At 47.1% G+C, this 21,283-nt stretch overlaps 1 protein-coding gene across 6 annotated transcripts in view; it reads left to right on the top strand.

Annotated features, from left to right (window-relative positions):
• Positions 1 to 21,283, top strand: part of Dido1 (death inducer-obliterator 1) — a 56,086-nt gene that overhangs the window by 17,930 nt on the left and 16,873 nt on the right. For 3 of the 6 annotated variants that reach the window (XM_042699517.1, XM_042699515.1, XM_042699516.1), the window contains exons 2-9: positions 3,392 to 3,533; positions 4,919 to 5,031; positions 5,985 to 6,804; positions 7,365 to 7,686; positions 10,606 to 10,818; positions 11,802 to 12,015; positions 20,410 to 20,866; positions 20,989 to 21,148. In XM_042699517.1, the coding sequence (XP_042555451.1) occupies positions 5,987 to 6,804; positions 7,365 to 7,686; positions 10,606 to 10,818; positions 11,802 to 12,015; positions 20,410 to 20,866; positions 20,989 to 21,148 (2,184 nt within the window). In that variant the 5' untranslated portion in view covers positions 3,392 to 3,533; positions 4,919 to 5,031; positions 5,985 to 5,986. The remainder of the gene's footprint in view (positions 1 to 3,391; positions 3,534 to 4,918; positions 5,032 to 5,984; positions 6,805 to 7,364; positions 7,687 to 10,605; positions 10,819 to 11,801; positions 12,016 to 20,409; positions 20,867 to 20,988; positions 21,149 to 21,283) is intronic. The other 3 variants (XM_042699520.1, XM_042699518.1, XM_042699519.1) reach the window with 1 other exon arrangement.

Below are 21,283 nucleotides of genomic sequence, written 5' to 3'. Positions count from 1 at the left end.
TCTCAGCCTCCTGAGTAGCTAGGATTACAGCGTGAGCCACTGGCACCTGGCTCCCTGCTATCTCTTATTAAACCAGAGATTTGCAAAGTTATGAAACAGCACCATTGTGTGATTCTGGAAATAACATTCCTTTTCTCATTAATAAAATGTTAATGTGTAATGGACTTAACAAAACAGTTAATATTTAAATTTTGGGTAGTACCTATAGATACACTCCATGTAAATGAAAGTTCATTATACCCGTGTATGTGTATATAACGTGTTTGTGCATGTATATGTGTACATATGTGTGTTGTGTGTGTGTGCACATATGTATACATGTTACTTCTTTTTCAGTACTGAGGTTTGAACTGGATTTTGAGCTTGCCTGGCAGGCACTCATTTGCTTAAGCCATACTTCCAGCTCTCTCTCCTCTGGTTATTTGTGACATATGGTCTGGCTTTTGCCTTGCCAGCCTGCTTCTTATAGTAACTGGGATGCAAGTGCATGCTATCACACTTGCCTTTTTCTGTTGAGATTCAGTCTCATACTTTCTTTGCCCAGAGGCCGGCCTTGAACCACCATCTTCCCAATGCTATCCGATAGGGTTACAGGTGCAAGCCACAGTGCTCAGCTGGGGTCTTCCCTCTTTAAAGAGTAGGAATAGGCACTAAGACCCAAAATACTTGAATTGCTTTTTTTTTTTTTAACCACTAAGACATCATTGCATTACCCCTAGTTCCATTTAGTAGGAATGGGAATTAAGTAATTTGAAGTTTTTTTTGCAATTTTTGAAAAGTGTATAACTTTTGTGTTCATAGTTACTGTAAGGTGATGAACAGAGGAGTTATGGTCACATGTCAGAGTACATTTCTTTTTTAACAATATCAGCCCTTCCCTCATACTCTGAGTTTTTCTCTCCCACCCCCACCTACAGGTTGTATAGTTCATTTTCAACATTGTATCTAGTAAGTATCACTACTGCATTTGTTCGCCCTTTGTCACACCATTTCTGTGCCCTCCCAAAGACAGATAAACAAGACAAAAGGAAAAGAAAAAAGAGTGCTAAAAAAAAATGAAGCAGATACTGATACTTGAAACCTAGATTGTTATTTTTATTTATTTTATTTGTCGGTCACGGGGCTTGAACTCTGGTGCCAAGTGCTGTCCCTCAGCTCTTCAGCCACAGTGCCACTTCTGGGTTTCTGTGGTTTACTGGAGATAAGTGCTTCATGGCCTTTCCTGCCTGGGCTGGCTTTGAAAGAGATCCTCATATCTTAGCTCCTGGAGGGCTGGGATTTCAGGCGCTTGGCTCAATCTAGATTTTTAACTACTTAGGAGGCTGAAATTTGTAGGATCACAACTAGGGGCCAGCCAACGCAAAAAATTTTCTAGATTCTTATCTCCATAATCTTAGTAACTAGCAAGAAGCAAAGCTGGTGGTGTGGCTCAAGTGGTAGAATACCAGCCTAACAAGTATAAAGGCTCTTGAGTTCAAACCAGTACCACCAAAAAAAAAAAAAAAGTAGAGGGGCTGGGAAGGTGGTTCAGTGGTAGAGGGCATGCCTTGCATGCCAGAGGCCCTGGGTTCCATTCCTCAGCACCACATAAGCCGGAAGTGGCGCTGTGGCTCAAGTGGTAACCTTGAGCTGAGTAGCTGAGAGACAGCAGCCAGGCCCAGAGTTCAGGCCCCACGACTGACCCCCCCCCCCCAAAAAAAAAAAATTAAAAATGTAGAAACATAATTGTAGATTCTGTATACTCAGTGATAACCATTTGCACTTTTCCTTTCTGGGAAGAAAATATGAATATGATGTGGTTGCATTTCTCCATTGTAATTGTGCTATGTAGTCTGTGCTATGTAGTACTGAATCGTAAAAGAAACTTTAACAATTTTATGCATATATTTTATTTCTTCCCACTTTAGCTTTGATATATGTTTTTAATCTCACACACAAAAAATTTGTATTTGTTGATAAAATCATGAAAAACATTTGCAATATAAAATGATCTGTTCTGAATGAGCTTTATCATTCTAATTGATAGAAATGTTTCAAATTCACATATAAATTGCTTTTTTATGATTTTATTTCTAAGAACATTGTAATTCCTTTCCCTTTATAAATGCTTAGTGTTATAAAAATACAATTTTATTTACAGTTTTTTATTTTTTTGCCAGTCCTGAGGCTTGAACTCAGGGCCTGGGCACTGTCCCTGAGCTGTTTTTGCTCAAGGCTAGCACTCTACCACTTGAGCCACTGTATCACCTCCAGCTTTTTCTGTGTATGTGGTTCTGAGGAATCGAATCCAGGACTTCATGTATATTAGGCAAGTACTCTACTACTGAGCCACCTTCCCAGCCCTCCAGTGTCTTTTGAGTTTTGTTGTTTTTTTCCCTGCTACTGGGGCTTGAACTTTTTTCATTCAAGCTTGTTACTGTACCACTTGAGTCACACCTCCATCTCTGGCTTTTTGCTCGTTCGTTGGAGAAAATAGATTTGTCCTTCAGGCTGGCTTCAGACCTGGATCCTTAGACCTTAGTTTTCTGAGTAGCTAGGACTGTAAGTATGAGCCATCAATGCCCAGTTTGAGTAATCTGAGCCCTCAAAGAAGGTCTCTTGGAGGCTATGGAGATCATGTGACTTAAGGCCAGTACCTGCCACCACCTGCCTAATGAGAGTAGATAGGCAGTCTGAATGGCTGCTGTCCCTTTAAAGAAGGGCAAGTGTTTGTCCTTTGTCTTGGGTTGCTGGGGAGACCACAGTTAGCTGGAAGGCAGTTGGAGCAGTGGAGGCAGAGGTAAGAGAGAGGGGCTTTTGGGTCAGTGTGGTAAAAAGGTAGTGTTAGGAACTGCCTACAAGCAAACGCACCTCGAGTGTTGATATTAAGATTATTTGAAAGAGGAAAGAAGGAAAAAGTGTTTTTCTAAACTTTAAATTTTGTTAATGCACATAAACCATGCTACATCGATGTTTAGTAAATGTAAAAGTCTTCAAACGTTCTTAGCTTTTAAATTAAAATGATTGTACAGCTAATAATAAGACAAAGTAATTACATGTAATATGTGATTATATGCTACAGTAATTTTGTGTGCAAAGCTTTTTGTTTGTGTTTCACTGCCCTGTTGGGTTTCTCTTGAGCTAGGTCAGCTCATCATCCCAGAGCCCTCTGTGATGCCTCTGCCTGCCTTTCTTGGACTAGTCTAAAACTCATTGCTGGGCCTCACTGGGCCATCCTAGTTCTTCTGCTAGAGTCTATCAGTACTACTTAACAAAGGGTCAGGATTTTTTTCCTGATGCCTTTATATAGGTCATTCAGAAGGTTACTTGGAAAAATTGGCTTTTTATAAAACTATTGTTGTGTGGTTTATAGTTACTTTAAGTGTATAACGTGTGTTTCATTTTCCTCCAGGTGCTCATTCCCCATCAGTATCTCAAGAGTCTCGCTTGTAGGAGCTTGAACCTTCTCAAGAGCAGTGACTGGCGGCAGTGTGACAAGGCCTGGTCATCTACCCGGCCTGGGCCCAGCTTCCAGCAGCACCCAGACTTTCCAGGTAAAGTATCAGTATTATTACAACAGTGGCAAGAAAATAACATTTATATTCCCTTTTATTTTTTTTTCATTTATTTATTTTTTGGGGGTCCGGTCGTGGGGCCTGAACTCTTGGCCTGGGCGCTGTCCCTCAGCTCTTCAGCTCAAGGCTAGCGCTCTACCACTTGAGCCCAGCACCACTTTCGGCTTTTTTCTTTTTGCTTATGTGGTGCTGAGGAATCGAACCCAGGGCCTCAGGCATGCAAGGCAAGTGCTCTACCACTGAGCTAACTTCCCAGCCCCTATATTCCCTTTTAAATGGCACTAGTTATAATAAATGTGAAGTCTCATTTGTATTTATTTGACATATTCTAATTTCTAATCGAGTTTTTAGTTTCTGATTATCATTAAGAATTGATGATGTTTCTTCATCTTTGCAGTTTTCTTATTCAGAGTATGGTGAAAGGTGGTCTGGGCTGAGCTGCTTTTTAAACTATCTTGAGTAGAAATGGAGGGTGTGGTTGAGGAATGTGGCTCAGTGGTAGAGCCTGAGCTTAGTTAAAAAAAAATTTTTGTGGGGCTGGGAGGGTGGCTCAGTGGTAGAGCGCTTGCCTTGCATGCATCAGGCCCTGGGTTTGATTCCTCAGCACCACATTAGCAAAAAGAAAAAAGCTGGAAGTGGTGCTGTGTCTCAAGTGGTAGAGCGCTAACCTTGAGCTGAAGAGCTGAGGGACAGCGCCCAGGCCCAGAGTTCAGGCCCCATTGTTGTTGTTGTAAATTTTTGATGATTTACCTAAACGGCAGACCCATATTCACCATCCCCCCAAAAAATTCTAGCAGTAATAAGAAATTGTAACTAATGTGGTTTGGTAACTACTTTGCCATATATATTGATTAAGAAACAAATTCCAGGGCTGGGAAGGTGCTCAGTGGTAGAGCGCTTGCCTTGCATGCCAGAGGCCCTGGGTTCAATTCCTCAGCGCCACATAAGCAAAAAAGAAAAAAAAAAAAAAACAAATTTCACCTTGTCTTGTCTTTTGGAGGCCAGTACTTCCCCTGAGTAAAAGCAGTTCATTGTCACCAAGCCGAGCCCCATCTACTCACCCCCTGGCAGGTCCTCAGTTCCCAGGTAGTTGGAGGGGTTTGCCCTATGATTGCATTGCTGTTAGTTGAGCTGTGTCCTTCAACAACTGAGATCCCCTCAAGTAACCAAAGAGGTGATATACTCCCTCTCTCAGCCGAGTCTGGGTAACCTGGAGTGTGCAGCTTAAGGTTTACAGACTGGTGGAGATGACTGGCAGGCAGTTGCCACAGCCAAGTGACAGCTGTAGGAAGGACCAGATAGACCAGCAAGGGGAAGAAGTTACATGCTAGTAATCTTAAATTTCTATATTTTACGTTTTTTAGGGTTTTCCTTTCATACCAGTCCTTTCCCTTGGATGGAGCATGGTGTAAAACTGACCATCATTAGCTTTTAGATGTGACTAAAAACCGGAACAGCTAGGAAAAGAAGCCTCAAGGTAGTACCAATTTTTTCCAGTTTTGTTGTTTTAGAAATAAAAGGCTTATATATATCCTTTAATCTTTAAAAAGAAAGTGAAAGAAAACAGAAGTAGACCCCGAAACTGTCACCTGAGTCCATGCACTCAGTAGAGCAAGTGAGGTCTAAGCCCTGCCTCACATCTGGGATCTGGGCAGTCTTTCCTGCACTTTGAGTCGCAAGGGTTATTCCGTACTCAGTTGGAGCATGGCTAATATGCAAGGCCCAAGACTGTCCTTAGATCAGGCTGGGGGGTGGACAGTGGGGGAGGGGGGGAGGAAGGATGGGCAGTGGACAGGAGCAAAAGCCAGGACTGACTTGGCCAGCCCTCTCATGGGCAGCACCCAGAAGAGGCACAGCATCCAGTGCTCTCTTGCTCCTGGCTAGCCAGCTCCATGCAAAGCACTGCAGGACTGGTGTAGACATCAGCACCACCTAAGCGTCTGTCGACTTCATTGGTCATGTCCTTGAACTGCTCCATAAATTTTTTTTTTTGGCGGGGGGGAGGTCTGAACTCTGGGCCTGGGCGCTGTCCCTCAGCTCAAGGCTAGCACTCTACCACTTGAGACACAGCGCCGCTTCTGGGTTTTTTCTTTTTGCTTATGTGGTGCTGAGGAATCGAACCCAGGGCTTCAGGCATGCAAGGCAAGCGCTCTACCACTGAGCCACCTTCCCAGCCCTGCTCCATAAATTTTCTGTGCTTTTTGTAAAGATAAGTGTTCTAAGTAGTTAGATGGTGATATTACATGTTGGAGTTGTTGGCTGGATTTTAAACCGAGTATTTGCTGTGTACTACTAGAGTTTATGTACAACACCACTTTGAAAGTAGAAAAATGTCTCATTTCACTGTTGTTTCTAATTGGTGTTTGATTCAAGGCTGTGTGTTTGGATGGCTTGGTGGTTTGTCGTGATGTGATTGTCTTTTATTATCAGGTATGGATGACAAAGGGGACCCAAGCAGTGAAGAAGCACCTAAGGCGATCAAGCCCACCAGCAAAGAGTTCAGGAAAACATGGGGGTTTCGGAGAACCACAATCGCTAAGCGTGAGGGTGCGGGAGATGCGGAGGCAGACCCTGCCGAACCGCAGCCACAGCAGCACAGCCTCTCCCTGCGCCGCAGCGGGAGGCAGCCGAAGCGCACGGAGCGGGTAGAAGAGTTCCTTACCACAGTGCGCAGACGCGGAAGGAAAAGTGTACCTGTCTCCCTCGAGGACTCCGGGGAGCCTGCGTCCTGCCCCGTCACAGACGGGGAGACTGCCTCCGAAGGGAGCGTTGAGAGTAGCTCTGAAATCAGAAGTGGCCCCGTGCCCAGCTTCTCGGGGGTGAAGGAAGGCTCTGTGTCTGAAAAGGTCAGAGGGGGTGACGATGAGGAAGACACCTCTGACAGTGACAGTGACGGCCTTACTCTGAAGGAGCTCCAGAGTCGCCTTCGAAGAAAGCGAGAAGAAGGGTCCTCAGAGAGGCCCCCGAAAGGCACTCAGAATCGCCCACGGAAGGAGCGCCCCGGTGACACTGTGGACACGGAGGCGGGCAGCGCGGGTGAGGTCGCCACACCCTGCAAACGGGAGCCTGAGGCTGGCCAGGGGGCCGGGGCCCAGGCTTCCGAAAGCCACAGAGAAAACCTGTCCGAGGGAACAGAAACTCAAGGAACGGAAGATGAAGGCCCTGGGGACACAGGAAAACCCAAGCCCGAGTGTGAAGTTTATGACCCCAATGCTCTGTATTGCATCTGCCGCCAGCCTCACAACAACAGGTGAGTGGAGGGAGGAGAGGCGCTGCTGCTTTTAGCGTGAGCCATGGGCGGGACATTAGTGAGAGCACTTTCCATGTGCTTTGATGCCAAAGTGCTTCAAAGCTGGGCTCGATGAGCAGCTTATTGAAAAAGGAAACAAAAGTGGGTACGGAGTGCCTCGCATCAGCACAGGTAACCACCCAGTTGGTGTCCGACATGGCGTGAGTGGTGACTAGATTCCAAGCCAGGGTTGGTTGCTGGGGGGGGGTAAGGGGGGGCGGAGGGGGGGGAGTGCTGTGGGCGTCATTTGGTTGTGTGGAGACAACACACGGAAGACGCCGGGGCTTTGCATGTACCAGACAGGTGCTTTACCACTGAACAAGATACATCCCAGCTCTAGTTCAGTGTTATAAATATTCTAGCCAAAGGATGAAGCAGCTTTAGCTGAATTGTGATTAAGCCTTAAAAAAGGGCATATGGGTATTCCTAGTTGTGTTCTCTCCATTTTTCTGTGTATTTGTATTTCACCAGGTTAAAAACAGTGGTGTCGGCTAGAGATGATCGTCATTGTGTCGTTTCAGGTTTATGATCTGCTGCGACCGATGTGAGGAGTGGTTCCATGGTGACTGTGTGGGCATTTCCGAGGCCCGAGGGCGGCTCCTGGAAAGGAATGGGGAAGATTACATCTGCCCAAACTGCACCATTCTGCAAGTGCAGGATGAGACAAACTCAGAGGCCACAGAGGAGCAGGAGCTCAGATGTAGGCCTGAAGGCGCTGACAGTACAGAGTGCACAAGTATAGGGACAGTGGAGCAGAAGTCTAGTGAGGACCAGGGCATAAAAGGTAGAATCGAGAAAGCTGCAAATCCCAGTGGCAAGAAAAAACTCAAGATATTCCAGCCTGTAAGTATTTGCCGAGGCAAACTCAAGGGGTGGACTTGATAGGTGGCAGCCTTGCCGTCGGTGGTGAGACCCAAGGCCAGCGGGCTTCCTTTGAAATACTCTCGGCCTTTGCAAAGGAGGCATGTGTCTGTTAGGAGAGCGCCTTCTGCTCCACTTCGGTCTCCAGCTCACCATCCCAGTGCCACCCTCTGCCCTCTCTCCCATTCTGTTACTGCCAGACCTTTTTTTTTTTTTTTAAGTATTCTTTTTCTTTACATACTCTTGGTATTGTGTGTTGGCAGAATTGTTGAGCAAAGTGAGCCTTTTCACTGTCCTGTGCCAAGTATATGCTGTCAGCCTGCACTGCCCATGCTGACATGCATTGCATGGTTTCTGAAGTCTGACGTTGATCTCCACTGTCCACTTGATGCCTTTGTGGGCCATAATTTCCACGGTTCCCACAGCAGCTTCGGCCCCTCAGGACAGCTGTCTCCTCCTCTCATGCATCTCCATTCCAGCTCCCACGGGAGTCATAGGGCCTACCTCACAGCCTGTCCTCCAGCAATTCCAGGGTCCCGACAAAGCCGAGATTTATATGCTAGAGGCATCTCGGCCTTCACATTTACCATACTCACACTGTGTTAGCTGTGAGTGAGATCTGGGCTGTTTAACTTGGTGTGTGATAAAGATAATATGAGGGAAGTCAAGTGCTGGTGGCTCACATCTGTAATCCCAGCTTTTCAGGAGGCTGAAATCTGTGGATCATGATTCAAAGCCAGTTCAGGCAGGAAAGTCCATGAGACTCTCGACTCTCATCTCCAATTAGCTACTCAGAAAAAAACAGAAGTGACACTGTGGCTCAGGTGGTAAAGTGCAAGCCTTGAGCAGAAGGAGGCGCAGCAGCAGGCCTTGAGTTCAAGCCCCAGGGCCAGCAGAAAATAGAGCTACTATGAGGGATTTTGTAGAAAATGTGGCCCTGTTAATACTGCATTTAGAACAGTCATCAATGTCTTGTTCTCTATTAACAATACATTTGACATGAGCTTAAATTTTATTCTAGGTAAAACTTAGATTCTATAGAGGAAAAACAATTGTTAAATTTTTAATTTGAGAAATGAGCTGCTGCAGTAGGAAATGTGAGAGGACATGCTTGTGTGTTTTTCATCTGCACCATTAGGCATCCTTTAGAAAGTAAAGACGGAAGTGGGGACGGTGGCTCAGTGGTAGAGTGCTTGCCTTGCATGCCTGAGGCCCTGGGTTCCATTCCTCAGCACCACATAAGCAGAAAAAAAAGCCAGAAGTGGTATAGTGGCTTAAGTGGTAGAGGCTAGCCTTAAGCTGAAGAGCTGAGGGACAGCGCCCAGGTCCAGAGTTCAGACCCTACAACTGACCAAAAAAAGAAAGAAAGTAAAGACAAGGCTGAGAAAGTGACTTAGTGGTAGAATGCTTGCCTTGCATGCATGATCCCTGAGTTCAATTCCTCAGTACCACATACACAGAAGAAGCCGGAAGTGGTACTGTGGCTCAAGTGGTAGAGTGTTAATCTTGAGCAAAAGAAGTTCAGGGACAGCGCCCAAGTTCAAACCCCAGGACTGGCCAAAAAAAAGAAAGAAAGAAAGTAAAGACAAGTAGGCTTCTGGTGGACTCTTCATGTCCTAATTCTGCCAACAGGTCTCCACAAACTTAGCTTAAACACGTGCATCCATGTTCTAGTTTGTGTGGTCAGAGCCTAGCATGTGTAGCTGAGTCCTGTCCTCAGGGCCTTTGGTTTGGTGTGTGCCTCCCATGCCATTTTTTAACTTTTTTCTTTTTTTGGGGGGGAGGGGGCGGCTTGAACTCTGGGCCTGGGCGCTGTCCCTCAGCTCTTCAGCTCAAGGTTAGTGCTCTACCACTTGAGCCACAGCACCACTTCATTTTCTGAGCAGTGTATTGGAGATGGGAGTCCCACGGCCTTTCCTGCCCGGGCTGGCTTTGAACCGAGATTCTCAGATCTTAGCCTCCTGAGTAGCTAGGGTTTACAGACCTGAGCCACTAGCATCCTGCTCCATGTGATTTTTTTTGGGGGGGGGGGTTGGTTGTGGGGGCTGAACTCTGGGCCTGGGCGCTGTCCCCTAGCTCTTCAGCTCTTCAAGTGGCCTACCACTTGAGCCACAGCGCCACTTCTGGCTTTTTTCTGCTTATGTGGTGCTGAGGAATCAAACCCAGGGCCTCATGTATGCAAGGCAAGCACTTATACCACTGAGCTAACTTCCCAGCCCTCCATGCAATTTTTATAGCATATTTAAACTTAAACAAAACAAAACTAATGGTTTCTCTGAAATTCAGATGTGTTTCAAACCGTTGGTAGGTATACTAAGCCGATCTTGAACTCTCAGTCTTTCTGCCTCAACCTCCCTAGTGTTGGAATTATAGGCATGCACCACCTTTCCTCGAGTTGAAATTTTAGATTTAGTTGGATATCCTATGTCTTTTGGGTTTTGTTTGTTTGGGGGGAGCAATCCTACTTTCATATCACAAGCCAGCCATGAAATCTATTATGGGGAAGTCCCAGTCCCCCTTTTAAGAAATTTGATGTGGCTTTTTTGACTAAATTATCTCATTTAGGGCCACACATTTGCTCTATAATAGAATCTCACCATGGACGTGGAGGTGAATGCCCATGGGAGGGAACTGTACAAACTGCATGAGCCAAGAGCTACATCAGAGTGCTGCTCTTGTATGATATGAAGGACAATCACATCTTTCTGCCTCAGCCTCCTGTGTTGGGGCTACAAGCATGCACCCCCTCTGCTCAACTAGAGATCGATTTTGATGCATCTAGAAAGTGGTGTTGGTCTCTCAGTTGAGCGGTGGCAGCGGTCCTGTGGCAGTGCTGTCACAGAGCACTCCGGCTGCAGGTGTTGCCGCGCGTTGTCTAACGTCACGTGTTTTGCCCTGCAGGTTGTGGAGGCTCCCGGTGCTGCTAGGTGCATTGGCCCTGGGTGCTCCAGTGTGGCACAGCCTGACTCAGTGTACTGCAGTAATGATTGTATTCTCAAACATGCAGCAGCTACTATGAAATTTCTAAGCTCAGGTAAAGAACAAAAACCAAAACCTAAAGAAAAGGTCAAGATGAAGCCAGAAAAACTCAGTCTTCCCAAGTGCAGTGTTCAGGTAAGCCAACCTAGGTCATTTTTTGAGCCATTGAAGGAGAAAATGTGCAGAAATGTTCTTGCCATAGACTTGTCTTTTGGAGTACAGAGGACAAGGTATCAACATAATGCAGATTACCATTAGTTGAGGAGTCCCTCATTAGTGAAAGATTAACATAAAAGCAGGAATGAGCAGCCTAGGCACTGTGGAAAACCAAGGATGCAAACTGTAGCTTTTCAAGTTGGCATCTGCGTTTACCTGCCAAGTCTGCACAGGGCCCTTTAAGAGAGGGTGGCGTGGGCTCCAGGCAAGGTTAGGTGCCATAAGGCACGTCTCGAAATTGTCTTGTTTTTGTATTCCATGTGATTTGGCAAGAAGCAAAATATATAGCACTCAGGCTGTTTTCTTAAACCTAGAGCCCTGGCCGGGGCTCATCTGGATGTGCCTTCACAGCCCATTCTGCTGTGACACAGGAAGGCAGGCATGACTGATGCTGCTCAGGCGTCTGCTTGGTTATTTTCAAATGCTTGCCTGCCTTTAGATGACTTGGTCTTTGGGGCTGGTAATTTGGAATCTTAGAACTCCCTAAGAAAAGCAGTTCCTGTGTGCAGCAGAAGGGCAGCAGTGTGGACCACTGGGAAATAATCCCCTGAGAACACAGTTGTTGGTTATCTTCTTTCCACATCACTGCCCTCTGCTCCAGGTGTCGAGTGCATTCTCACACCCACAGGCAGGCCTTTTCCACCTTGTTTTTGGCATGTCTCCTTGCCCTCTCAAGTGCCTCGGCAGTTCCATGTCGGGGGCCTTTATATGACCCCAGCAGTACAGTCCCAAATATGTGGTTGCTGAGTATGTAGACAACACACTGAGCAAATGGGGTGCAAATCTGAAATGGGCGAGGGATTTGGGTGCCCCAAAGAAGCATTCCAACCTTGCTTGCTCAGGGAAATGCAGCAGAAGTGTCATTTCTGACCTTAATGACTGAAGTTTCACTGATTATGCAGGTAGGGATTAAAATCTCTTCTGTGCACAAGAGACCAGCTCCAGACAAAAAAGAAAACCCAGCAAAGAAGGTGATGGTGGCCCCTCCTAGAAGTGAAGCCTCAGGGAAGGAGGCAGCTTGTGAAAGCAGCACTCCATCCTGGGCAAGTGACCACAACTACAACGCAGTGAAGCCCGAGAAGCCCGCCGCAGCAGCGCCCACATTGTTGTGTAAATGTACGTATGTCCAGGGGCTGACGTCCAGGCCATCTTTCAGGCTCAGTGTAGCTGCCTGTGGCTGATCTGGGACCATGCGCGCAGCTGCTGTGTTTCTTAGTGCTGATGGTAGAGGCCACCTCAGTCTAGAAAGCCTCGGACCCAGGAGTGATTGTCAGTAGCCTGTGGACCTCCTGGTTTTTCTAGAATGCTCCGTGAACCTCACTCCTGAGTGTTTCGCCTTGGCGAAGCAATTCTTTATTCCAGGATCGGGCTCTGGTAAGTATTGGAGCAGAGCCTCCAGCAGCCCTGGGACTGCCCACGTGCCAGACTCCACTGTACAGACATCAGTAGTGTTATCACAGCCCTGCACAGAACTTGGGCAGTTTTCCACAGCACCTACTTTCTATACAACAGTCCTTGCTCTACTGTATGTTGTGATCCTCTCTGGAGCTTAGTGTTACATCTGATGGCTGAAACGGTATTTTTCACTAGTTAGATCATTTTTAACTAGACAGGAAGGCTTATGTTCATGTCCAGTTCACATCCATAAGTACACATGCAAATTTTGAAGGCTATTACCACTGCTTAGCAGACCCCATAGTGCGTAACTGATGCCCTAAGGGTGAACGTTTCAAGACTCTGCTCCCCAGCCTCCCCTGTTTCATTTCAAATCCATGAAATGAAAATGCTTCCTTCCAGTACATCTTCTGAAACCCCAGATTGGGCCATTGCACTTGGGTTCATTCTTGTTTCTCAGCCCCATGTTCCACAGAAGTACATTCAAGTTAGTTTCTATTTATGTTCTCATCATAATGCTGTGGCCTTTAGAAGGCACTAGGTAAAATTGCCCTGAATTCCAGGAGTACAGATGTGTATTTTATTTCTTTTTGGTTGGCCTTTCAACAAGTCTCCTCAAAGAGGGTCTGTGCAGGTAGGTGCTAGGTTTCATGTGACTGAAAAAAGGGGGCATGTAGCCAGGCCAGGCATGGTGGCACAATCCTGTAAATGCTTCCAGAAGGCTAAGGTAGGGAGGAGGTCTGAAAGTTCAAAGTCAGCCTGGGCTACGTAGTAAGACTCGGTCTTAAAAGAAAAAGAGAGAAAATGAGAATGTAAGAGGCCCAAGTCTTAAGAAATAGAATCACAAGTGAATTGAATTAAGTGAACGATGCATTGTAAGGGACCTTATGGTGTTACGTGGCAAAGTCCCTGCTCTCAAACGGCTACTGAATTAGCGCAGACTTAGTGACTTCATTTAAAAACAAGTGCTACTTATCTGGGTGGAAGGCAGCCACTTGAACACTGAGCTAAAATGCTTTAAGTTGGTTGTAGGCACATGAGAATAAAGGAAAGAAAACCACGGTATATCACAGCACAGGGGGTTGAGTATCTCCAGCTGCCCTCGGGACGCAGGTGGTATTGAGGAGAGGAAAGTTGGCGAGGAGGATTGGGATTGTTGGACCCTTAACAGTCTTGTTACTTGTAGCGGGGAACACAGGTGTAAGGATTTGGGGAGTCAATGAGGAGGCCAGTTTCTAAGTTTGAAGTTTCTTCTTTGACTCTTCTACCTCTTCCACTCAGCACTTCCTCAGTGAAGCCAGTAGGCTTCAGGGGCAGAAAGTTGGGACAAAACACTTCAACATCTCAAAATTAAAACTGGACATCCAAAGTAGAGCATGAATAAGGGCCCTGTGTCCGCAGGTGGTTGTTTCTGACCTCTTTTGTATTACCTCAGGAATGTCATCTTCCCAATGACTGGAAGAAGCGTAGGGTCGTTGGTAAAGTGTCATCTTCCCAATGACTGGAAGAAGCGTAGGGTCGTTGGTAAAGTGTCATCTTCCCAATGACTGGAAGAAGCGTAGGGTCGTTGGTAAAGTGTCTGCTTCTCTCCCCCAAACAGTTTCAGCAGCAGGCACATTGTCTTCCACCGCAGTCCGGCGGGAGGCTCACCACACAGAGTTTGTGGCACTGCATCCCCACTGGCTGGCAAGCACACGGGGTGGGGGGCGGGGGGGGGGGGGAGGAGGGCCTTGGAGTGAAGCCAATTCTACGAACACTTCCTTGTTCGCCTTTCTTGTGCATTGATGCATGTCTGGCTCACCCTGTGCATCTGAAGAGCCGCTGCAGCTGCTCCCGGAGGTCTGCAGCCACAGGGCCTCCCAGCGCCGCGCCGCCCTGGGGTGGAGGCAGCGGCCCTGCATCGCCCGAAGCTTTGCTCCCCACACTCAGGTGACACGAATTCACGTGCAGTTGTTCCTCTGAGTTGCCTTCTAAAACTTCCCTGGAATTTCTGTGTATTTTCCTTAGCTTATAGAAACAATTGTCATTTAAAATTTTTCTTTTCAAGAGCCTGGTGGTGCTTTTTGGTTTCATGTCCTGTTTTTGTTTGTTTTTTGTTTTTTATTTCCACCTTTAGTCCACCTGCCATTGTTGTCAGCATAAACAAACAAATGTTCCTGATTTATTAGAGTTCTCAAGTGGAATTCTGGTGCAAATAATTACATGTATACTTTCTAGATTTGGGACTCACTAAATGGCTTATTAAATGACCTAACACACAGGATCTGAATAGGTTTTGGCAGAAAAACATTTTATCTACTGTGGAAACTAAAATGGAAAACCATAGCAACCTGCCAAGGCAAATCCTGGTGATTGGCTGTTTGTCTTCTCCAGAAAGAAGCATTTTCCTTTTGATGCATGTGCTGCTCAGACATCCAGGCTCTTTGGTGGTGGGCAGGGCACCTGGGACTGGCTCCAGAAGTGCGCGCATGCTGCTGGAGCCCTGGAGAGACAAATCCCCAGGGCAGAAGTGTGTGGGGGGAGGGTAAAGAGCTCTAAAACTGGGAGGGGTGTTTCCAGCTGCGTGAGCCCTTTAGGCCTCCAGAACTTGCGTGGCAATAAGACGAAGTGGGAGAGCCAGACCACCAGACTCCGTATCTCTACCTCTTGAGGAAAAATACCCAGAATATTGATATTTGACAGCTGTTTTTTAATACTCCACCTGAAATCTTGGTTGTCAACAGTAACGTTCTTTTGACATATTAGTTGTTTGCATTTTATAGACAACTTCCAGAAATTATGTCTGACTTGAACCTACCAGGTGAGCCTACTTGGTACCATCCTGCAGCAGCAGCGCCCTTCAGTCTGCCCTGCTGCCCCTCCCCCCCCCCAAGGCTGGAGAGGTGGTGAGGGCTGATGTATCCAGCTCTGTGGAGTTCACCTGCTCCCAGTGACCTTTTTGGAGCAGTGGATCCACCCTAAATACTCTGTAAAGACAAACACTCCAGGAACATCCTTTGATGGCATTGCCGATGTCATCGCGCAGTCACCTCTGAAGATGCATGCTGTGACTCTTCAACACAGTGTACAAGTTTCCACTATATCTAGATAAAGTTGTAAAATATAGTAGTCTTGTTGCACATCAACACTATTCACATAGTCTTGGCTTCTAAAAGTTAGAGAAAGTTCAGAATGTTTGCTACTTCATTTAAATGAAGGTTGGAGGCAACATTTATTTGCCACAGACCTGGAAGAGTCGTCGAGAAGAACATAAGGTAACCACGCCCTCTTCGCTCGGAGTCTCCATGGGCTGTCAGGAGGGGTCTGGAGGACTTCAGGGAGGGTACATGGACTATTTTAGCGTATTCCTGTCATACTAGGTTTAGTATGCAACTTAGCCGGTTAAACCGGCTGCTTCTTTCCTGGTGGTGGTTGGGAAGCCCCCATCCTTGTAAATCCTGGCATTCGGCAGCACAGCAGTAGCTGGGCAGACAGCACACTCGTGTGGCCGGCCACCCAGGTGGTTCGCTTTGAAGTGTAATTTGATTAATTCTTCCAACCTAGCATAAATCACAGTTCTGTTTTTTCAAGACAATAAATGGAATTGTTAAATCAGAGATGCACAGTTGCAGTTTTTAGGTTTATGTAGAGTTAGCCTCCGTTAAAATGGAAGCGACTCAAATTCAGAACTTCACTAAGGAAAAAATACCTTTTGTTTTTTTTGGTTTTTTTTTTTTACATTCCCAAATCACTGCAGTACTGATGGCTGTCTGCAGAGCATGATGACAAGTAGCCTGTGCTGCATGTCCCCGTAGAGAGGACATCAGTAACTTCCTGTGGCTTTTGAAGGATTTTAATATGGGGACAGGGTTGTCCTGTTGTCCGTGCCAACTTAAGCTTATACCCTGCTCCAGCTCCCAAGTGCCACCATTCCCAGATTAAGGATAATTTGAACATATAAAACATTGAATATTGTAGATGCAAACCATTTCTTCCTTGCTAGTATCTGCTTTTTACCCTAGGGAAGATCTTGTGGCTCCTGGGAACCTGAGCTGGTCACCCTGGAGCAGGTTTGTCTGAGGCCTAGTTTCCAGGTGTTGCCGGTGAGACCCTGCCTGCCCTCATGGCGGCAGCCCTGCCACCTGGTAGGATGTAAGGCTTGGAGGGAATTGGCATCACTGGGTGAGATAGAGCTATGTGCAGACGAGATTGTCACCAGACACAGCTGCCTGGCAACATTGGGCTTATACCTTCTCTATAGGGGATTGTGTTCCCCTGTTGTAACCCATTTGGGCAATTGCTCAACTGTCCCGAATCGCGTTAGTGATTCCTTCAGTGGAGGGCAGATTTTCTCCCCTTATTTATTGAAGTTCACTAGTGACACCCAGTGGCCAGTGGTCCTATAGCATCCTCATTGGCCCTCTGACAAGACCCAGGATTTACGGTACCTTCCCCATGCCCGGTCAACCCTGCATTTGTAGTGCAAACATGGCAGCAAGTTTTGTCTGGGATCGTGGCCTCCCTTGCAGCGGGGCAGGGGAAGGGCACAATTCCTGGAGCTACTAACTTAGCATTAGGGAGCACATTTTTTCCCCTTGAGCGGGCTTTAGGACCAGTGATCGGAGAGGACTAATGGAATGGTTCCTCAAGCACAAAGGGGTAGGTGCAGTAGCAGCAGGACACTCTGCAAGCCAACAGGGAAGGTCCTGGCCAGCAGAACACACGGGACTAGAGCCCTGAGGGCTGGGCTGTTTCTGAAACAGAACAGTCCTGGTGACTGTCTCATGTCTTGGAAGCCACAGCACAGTTCAGTGAGTTTAGGAGTCAGTGTGGAAGTGCACACCTAACCCTAGTACTCAGAAGGCAGAGGTGGTAGGGTCACAGAGTTGAGGTTAGCCTCAAAGCTACCCGGTCCAGTGCCTGTGTGTGTCTGCCTTTGCCCCTTAAAGAAAATGAGGGTTGGCAGCACAGTTGTGCAAAGGCCATGGGTTTGGCACCTGACAGAATAATCTCTGTTGCTGATATTCTAGCACCAGTTAACCCAAGCCCAGCACTTCCACACTACCCTCCAAAGTAGATATTTGCTATGTAACCAGTCATTGGTGTTCCAGAAACCACTAGTTGCACGAAAGCTGTTGTCAGAGGGCCATTCCCCTGTCATAGCAGGAGGCCAGTCTGTCTCTACTTGTTGTCCATTACTGATCTTAGCAAGGATTCGTAACCTCTTCTTTACCTGAGTGGGGAGGGGGGTTGGGCCAGTACAGGTTGATGTCCCTAAAGTTAGATTTGGGGAGGTGGGGCCAAGTTTTTGAGACCTGCAGGTGTTTGTAACTAGAAACAAAATGCTCAGTTTAGATTGTACCACACAAGTATGTCAGGGTTTTGTAAAATTACCTAAAAGTGATTCTAAAACTCAATTCCGTAAAAGTGATTGGTTCTGATTCTCAGTTTTAATCACAGGCAGTTCCGTGCTTCCGTGACTGCTGGCTGGCTGGCAGCTTGGATGCAGCTGCTGGCCAGCGGTGGGCCTGCGGCACCCTTCTCAGTGTAGGAGAGCTTTGGATATTGTCTGACACTCATCTCACTGCTCAAAATGTTCATCCCCTTCCTAGTCCCCTCCCAGAAAGTCGACTCACTTTATTTCACATGACTATACCAGAGTTGTAAGGAATAAATATTGCAGTAGTAGCTCTGGTTTCTCCTTGAGCGTATACACCTGGTCTGTACTCTGAATTGGTTGGCTTTCCTTCTGATGAAACTGGGAAGGTGGCTGAGTGGTAAAGTGCCTGCCTCGCATGCATGAAGACTGTATTTGGTTCCTCAGTACCACATACACAGAAAAAGCGACAAGTGGGGCTGTAGCTCAAGTGGTAGAGTGCTGCCCTTCAGCAAAAGAAGCTCTGAGACAGTGCCCAAGCCCTGAGTTCAAGCCCCAGGACTGGCACCATATACAAAGTTGAGCCATAGTATAACAGTGCCCTAGACTAAACATTTCTTCATACTGTGCCCCAGTTTCTCAAATATTATTGCTTTGTGGCCTATTTAAAAGCTCAGCTCTGGGTTTTTTCTGTTTCATTCTGAGGTGTAAGGCAGAGATGCAGCTGCGGATAGACACGTGCTGTAATGGTGAACAAGTTCACAGGGAGCCTCCAAGTACAGGTCTTAGAATCTTCCTTTGGCAAGTGGTCCCAGGAGTGTGAAGTTAGAAAGTAATTAGCTAATGCAGAAACCCTTAAAGTTGGGATCCAGGTGTGGTAGTGTAATCCTAAAAGGTAAGAGGATCACAAATGTGGGGCTAGCCTAGGCTCTGTAACACATTCATGTCTTCAAGAAAGATGGAGGAGGAGGGGACTGTAAACTTGAGATTGGCATCTACAAACCACACGTGCTGAATTGTGTGCCTGTATGATGATGGTGCCAGCTCGTAGAGCAGCTCTGATGACCCCAGGGCCCTGTCAGTGTGGCCAGGTCTGGCCAACCTCGATGGAGCCCTGGGCGTGGGGCACCTGGAGAGGAATCTGGACTCAGGCCTTACTTGTAGTTTGACTTGGCTCTTTCCTCAGCTTTCCAACCCTCCACATATAAGAAATGGTCACTGGGGTTTGTGCTCCTTAGTTGTTACCACAGGAGTGGTTAGCGCATCCGGTGACATGCTGTAACTTTTAGGGATTCACTACTGCAGGATGTGGGAGGAAAGTCCACCTAACAGCAGCCTTGGTGGTGGTGTCTGTCCCTTGCTTGGTGGGACAGTGGCAGTCCCAGCACCCTTGCTGGGGCCTGTACCTGGCATCTACTTCCTCATCTGCGTGCTTGTCCAGTGCACCACATACTAGACAAAGCACTGTCTCCCCAGGGCTACAACACTGAGCCCCTAACTCTGCTGGGCTCAGTGTTTTCATGTGATCAGTTCTGTGCTGACTTGTAGAAGGTTTTGTGCGGTTGAGGAGCTTTGACTCGAGCTTTGGTGACCATCCTTGTTTGAATTAGAAACACCAGGTTGTCAGCTGGGCACCAGTGAATCATACCTGTAATTCTACTACTTGGGAGGCAGAGGTTGGGGGATTCATAGTTCAGCTAGCCCAGGCTCATGGCCAGCATAGGCAAAAAGTTTGAGACCCTAGTCTCAACAGAAAAAATGGTGGTGGTGGCACACAGTTCTCATTCCAGCTGCCGTGGAAAGCCTTCAGTGCAGGCCAGACAGAATCTGCAGGTTGTGGAGACGTGAGCAGCCGGCTCCACTGCATTGTTAGCATCTGACCAACTGGCGTTAGGATGGATTGTGCATCACAGCTTTGCCACTTTTCCTGTTCTTCAATTAGCTTGTCCAGAGGGTGACAAAGTGACGTGGAGACACCCACCCACCCACCTAGGTGACAGAAGTGCCATCCTCCAAGCCCCCATGGTGGGAAATACATGGAAGAAGATCTTCTTCATTTCCCCTGAAAAGATTCAATTCACGCTTGTTTTAAAAAAAAGTTACAATTGAATTCTTAAAGTACTGTTCTAACTTTTACTGATAATAGGAATTTGCTCTTCAGGGTTTTGTTGTTTTGGTCTGGGATGGGGTTGGGGGGGGGGGGGGGTTGGGCTTGAACTCTGGGCCTGGGCATTGTCCCTGAACTTTCAGGCTTAATCCTATGACTTTGAGCCACAACTCTACTTCTGGCTTTTTGGTGGTTAATTAAACATGAGATTCTCAGGGACTTTTCCTTCCTGGGATGGCTTTGAGCCACAACACTGGGACTTTAGCCTCCTGAGTAGTGAGGACCACAGGTGTAAGCCACAAACTGCCTGGCCTGTACTCCAGTTTTATAGCCTAGCTAGTGAACAGAGCCTTTGAGAGTTTGTTGTTGGCGATAAAAGGTTTAGGTCAGGTGGTAAAGCACCTGCTTGGTAAGTTCAAGGCCCTGAGTTCAAACCACCACACTGCCAAAAGTAAGGTTTAATAGGGCATTTTTCTTTTGAAATAAAGTGTAATCAAATACTGCTGAGAGCTGTCTCATAAGTAAAACTTGTTTAATTTTAAGAACTATTTTCTCTAACATAGAATGCTTGCTAATTTAGAGGTAAGGTTGCTTCAGAGACAGATGGCAGAGCATTTCCTCCTGCCTCAGCCTGCCTTTAATTCCTTTGCAGCCGTGAAAGATGATAGGAGGACAGAGGACAGAGCTGTGGTAGCCTCAAAGAAAATAGCTCCTCCTGGATCCTTGGTGGGCAGACAACCTTCGCCTAGAAGTCTGGTTCCAAAGAAGCCTTCTCCCTTTGCGAATGTGCCAGGAGCCAAGGCCACCGCTAAAAAGTCACCCTCAGGCTTCAAGGGCACCATCCCCAAGAGGCCATGGATCGCTGCTGCTCCTTCAGGTGCTGCTGCCAGGCAGGCAGGAGCCATGTCTACTGCCGTGACAGCAGCTCCCAAAAAGTCCCCTGGCTCTGCAGCTGTGACCGGAGCCATCAGGAAGCCAATGGTAGCCAATGCTGCTGCAGCTGCTCCAGCCCCAGGCCGCATCGGGGCCTCCGGCCCGGCCCCAGCACAGCCAAACTCACAAATACGGCAAAATATAAGGCGCTCCTTGAAAGAGATTCTATGGAAAAGGTGGGCTGTTCATGACTTATCCTTTGAAATAGAAGGTATTCTATTGCCAAGATTGCCCCACTGTTGAAACGGTAATACATGTAAATGCAAATGGCTGATAGAGTCCTTTTTTTTCTGCTCAGAGTCAGTGACAGTGATGACTTGATCATGACAGAAAACGAAGTAGGAAAAGTCGCCCTCCACATCGAAAAGGAAATGTTTAACTTGTTCCAAGTTACAGATAATCGCTATAAGAGTAAATATCGCAGCATCATGTTCAACCTAAAGGACCCCAAGAATCAGGTCTGTGCATCAACACTGCAATTCTGGGGATGTCTGGCACAGGAAAACGTGGGCCCTCCGGTTCACATTAGCGGTCTCGCAGTAGCACACCAGTCAGGGCAGTGTGAGGTGTTGGGTCCTTGCCTGTTGTGGCCC

Source organism: Dipodomys spectabilis, unplaced genomic scaffold, assembly GCF_019054845.1.
Source record: "Dipodomys spectabilis isolate Male_0828 unplaced genomic scaffold, ASM1905484v1 ptg000257l, whole genome shotgun sequence".
NCBI classification, from domain to species: Eukaryota; Metazoa; Chordata; class Mammalia; order Rodentia; family Heteromyidae; genus Dipodomys; species Dipodomys spectabilis.
The sequence above is the reverse complement of the archived record's forward strand: the minus strand, read 5'-3'. Positions and strand labels throughout refer to the sequence as shown.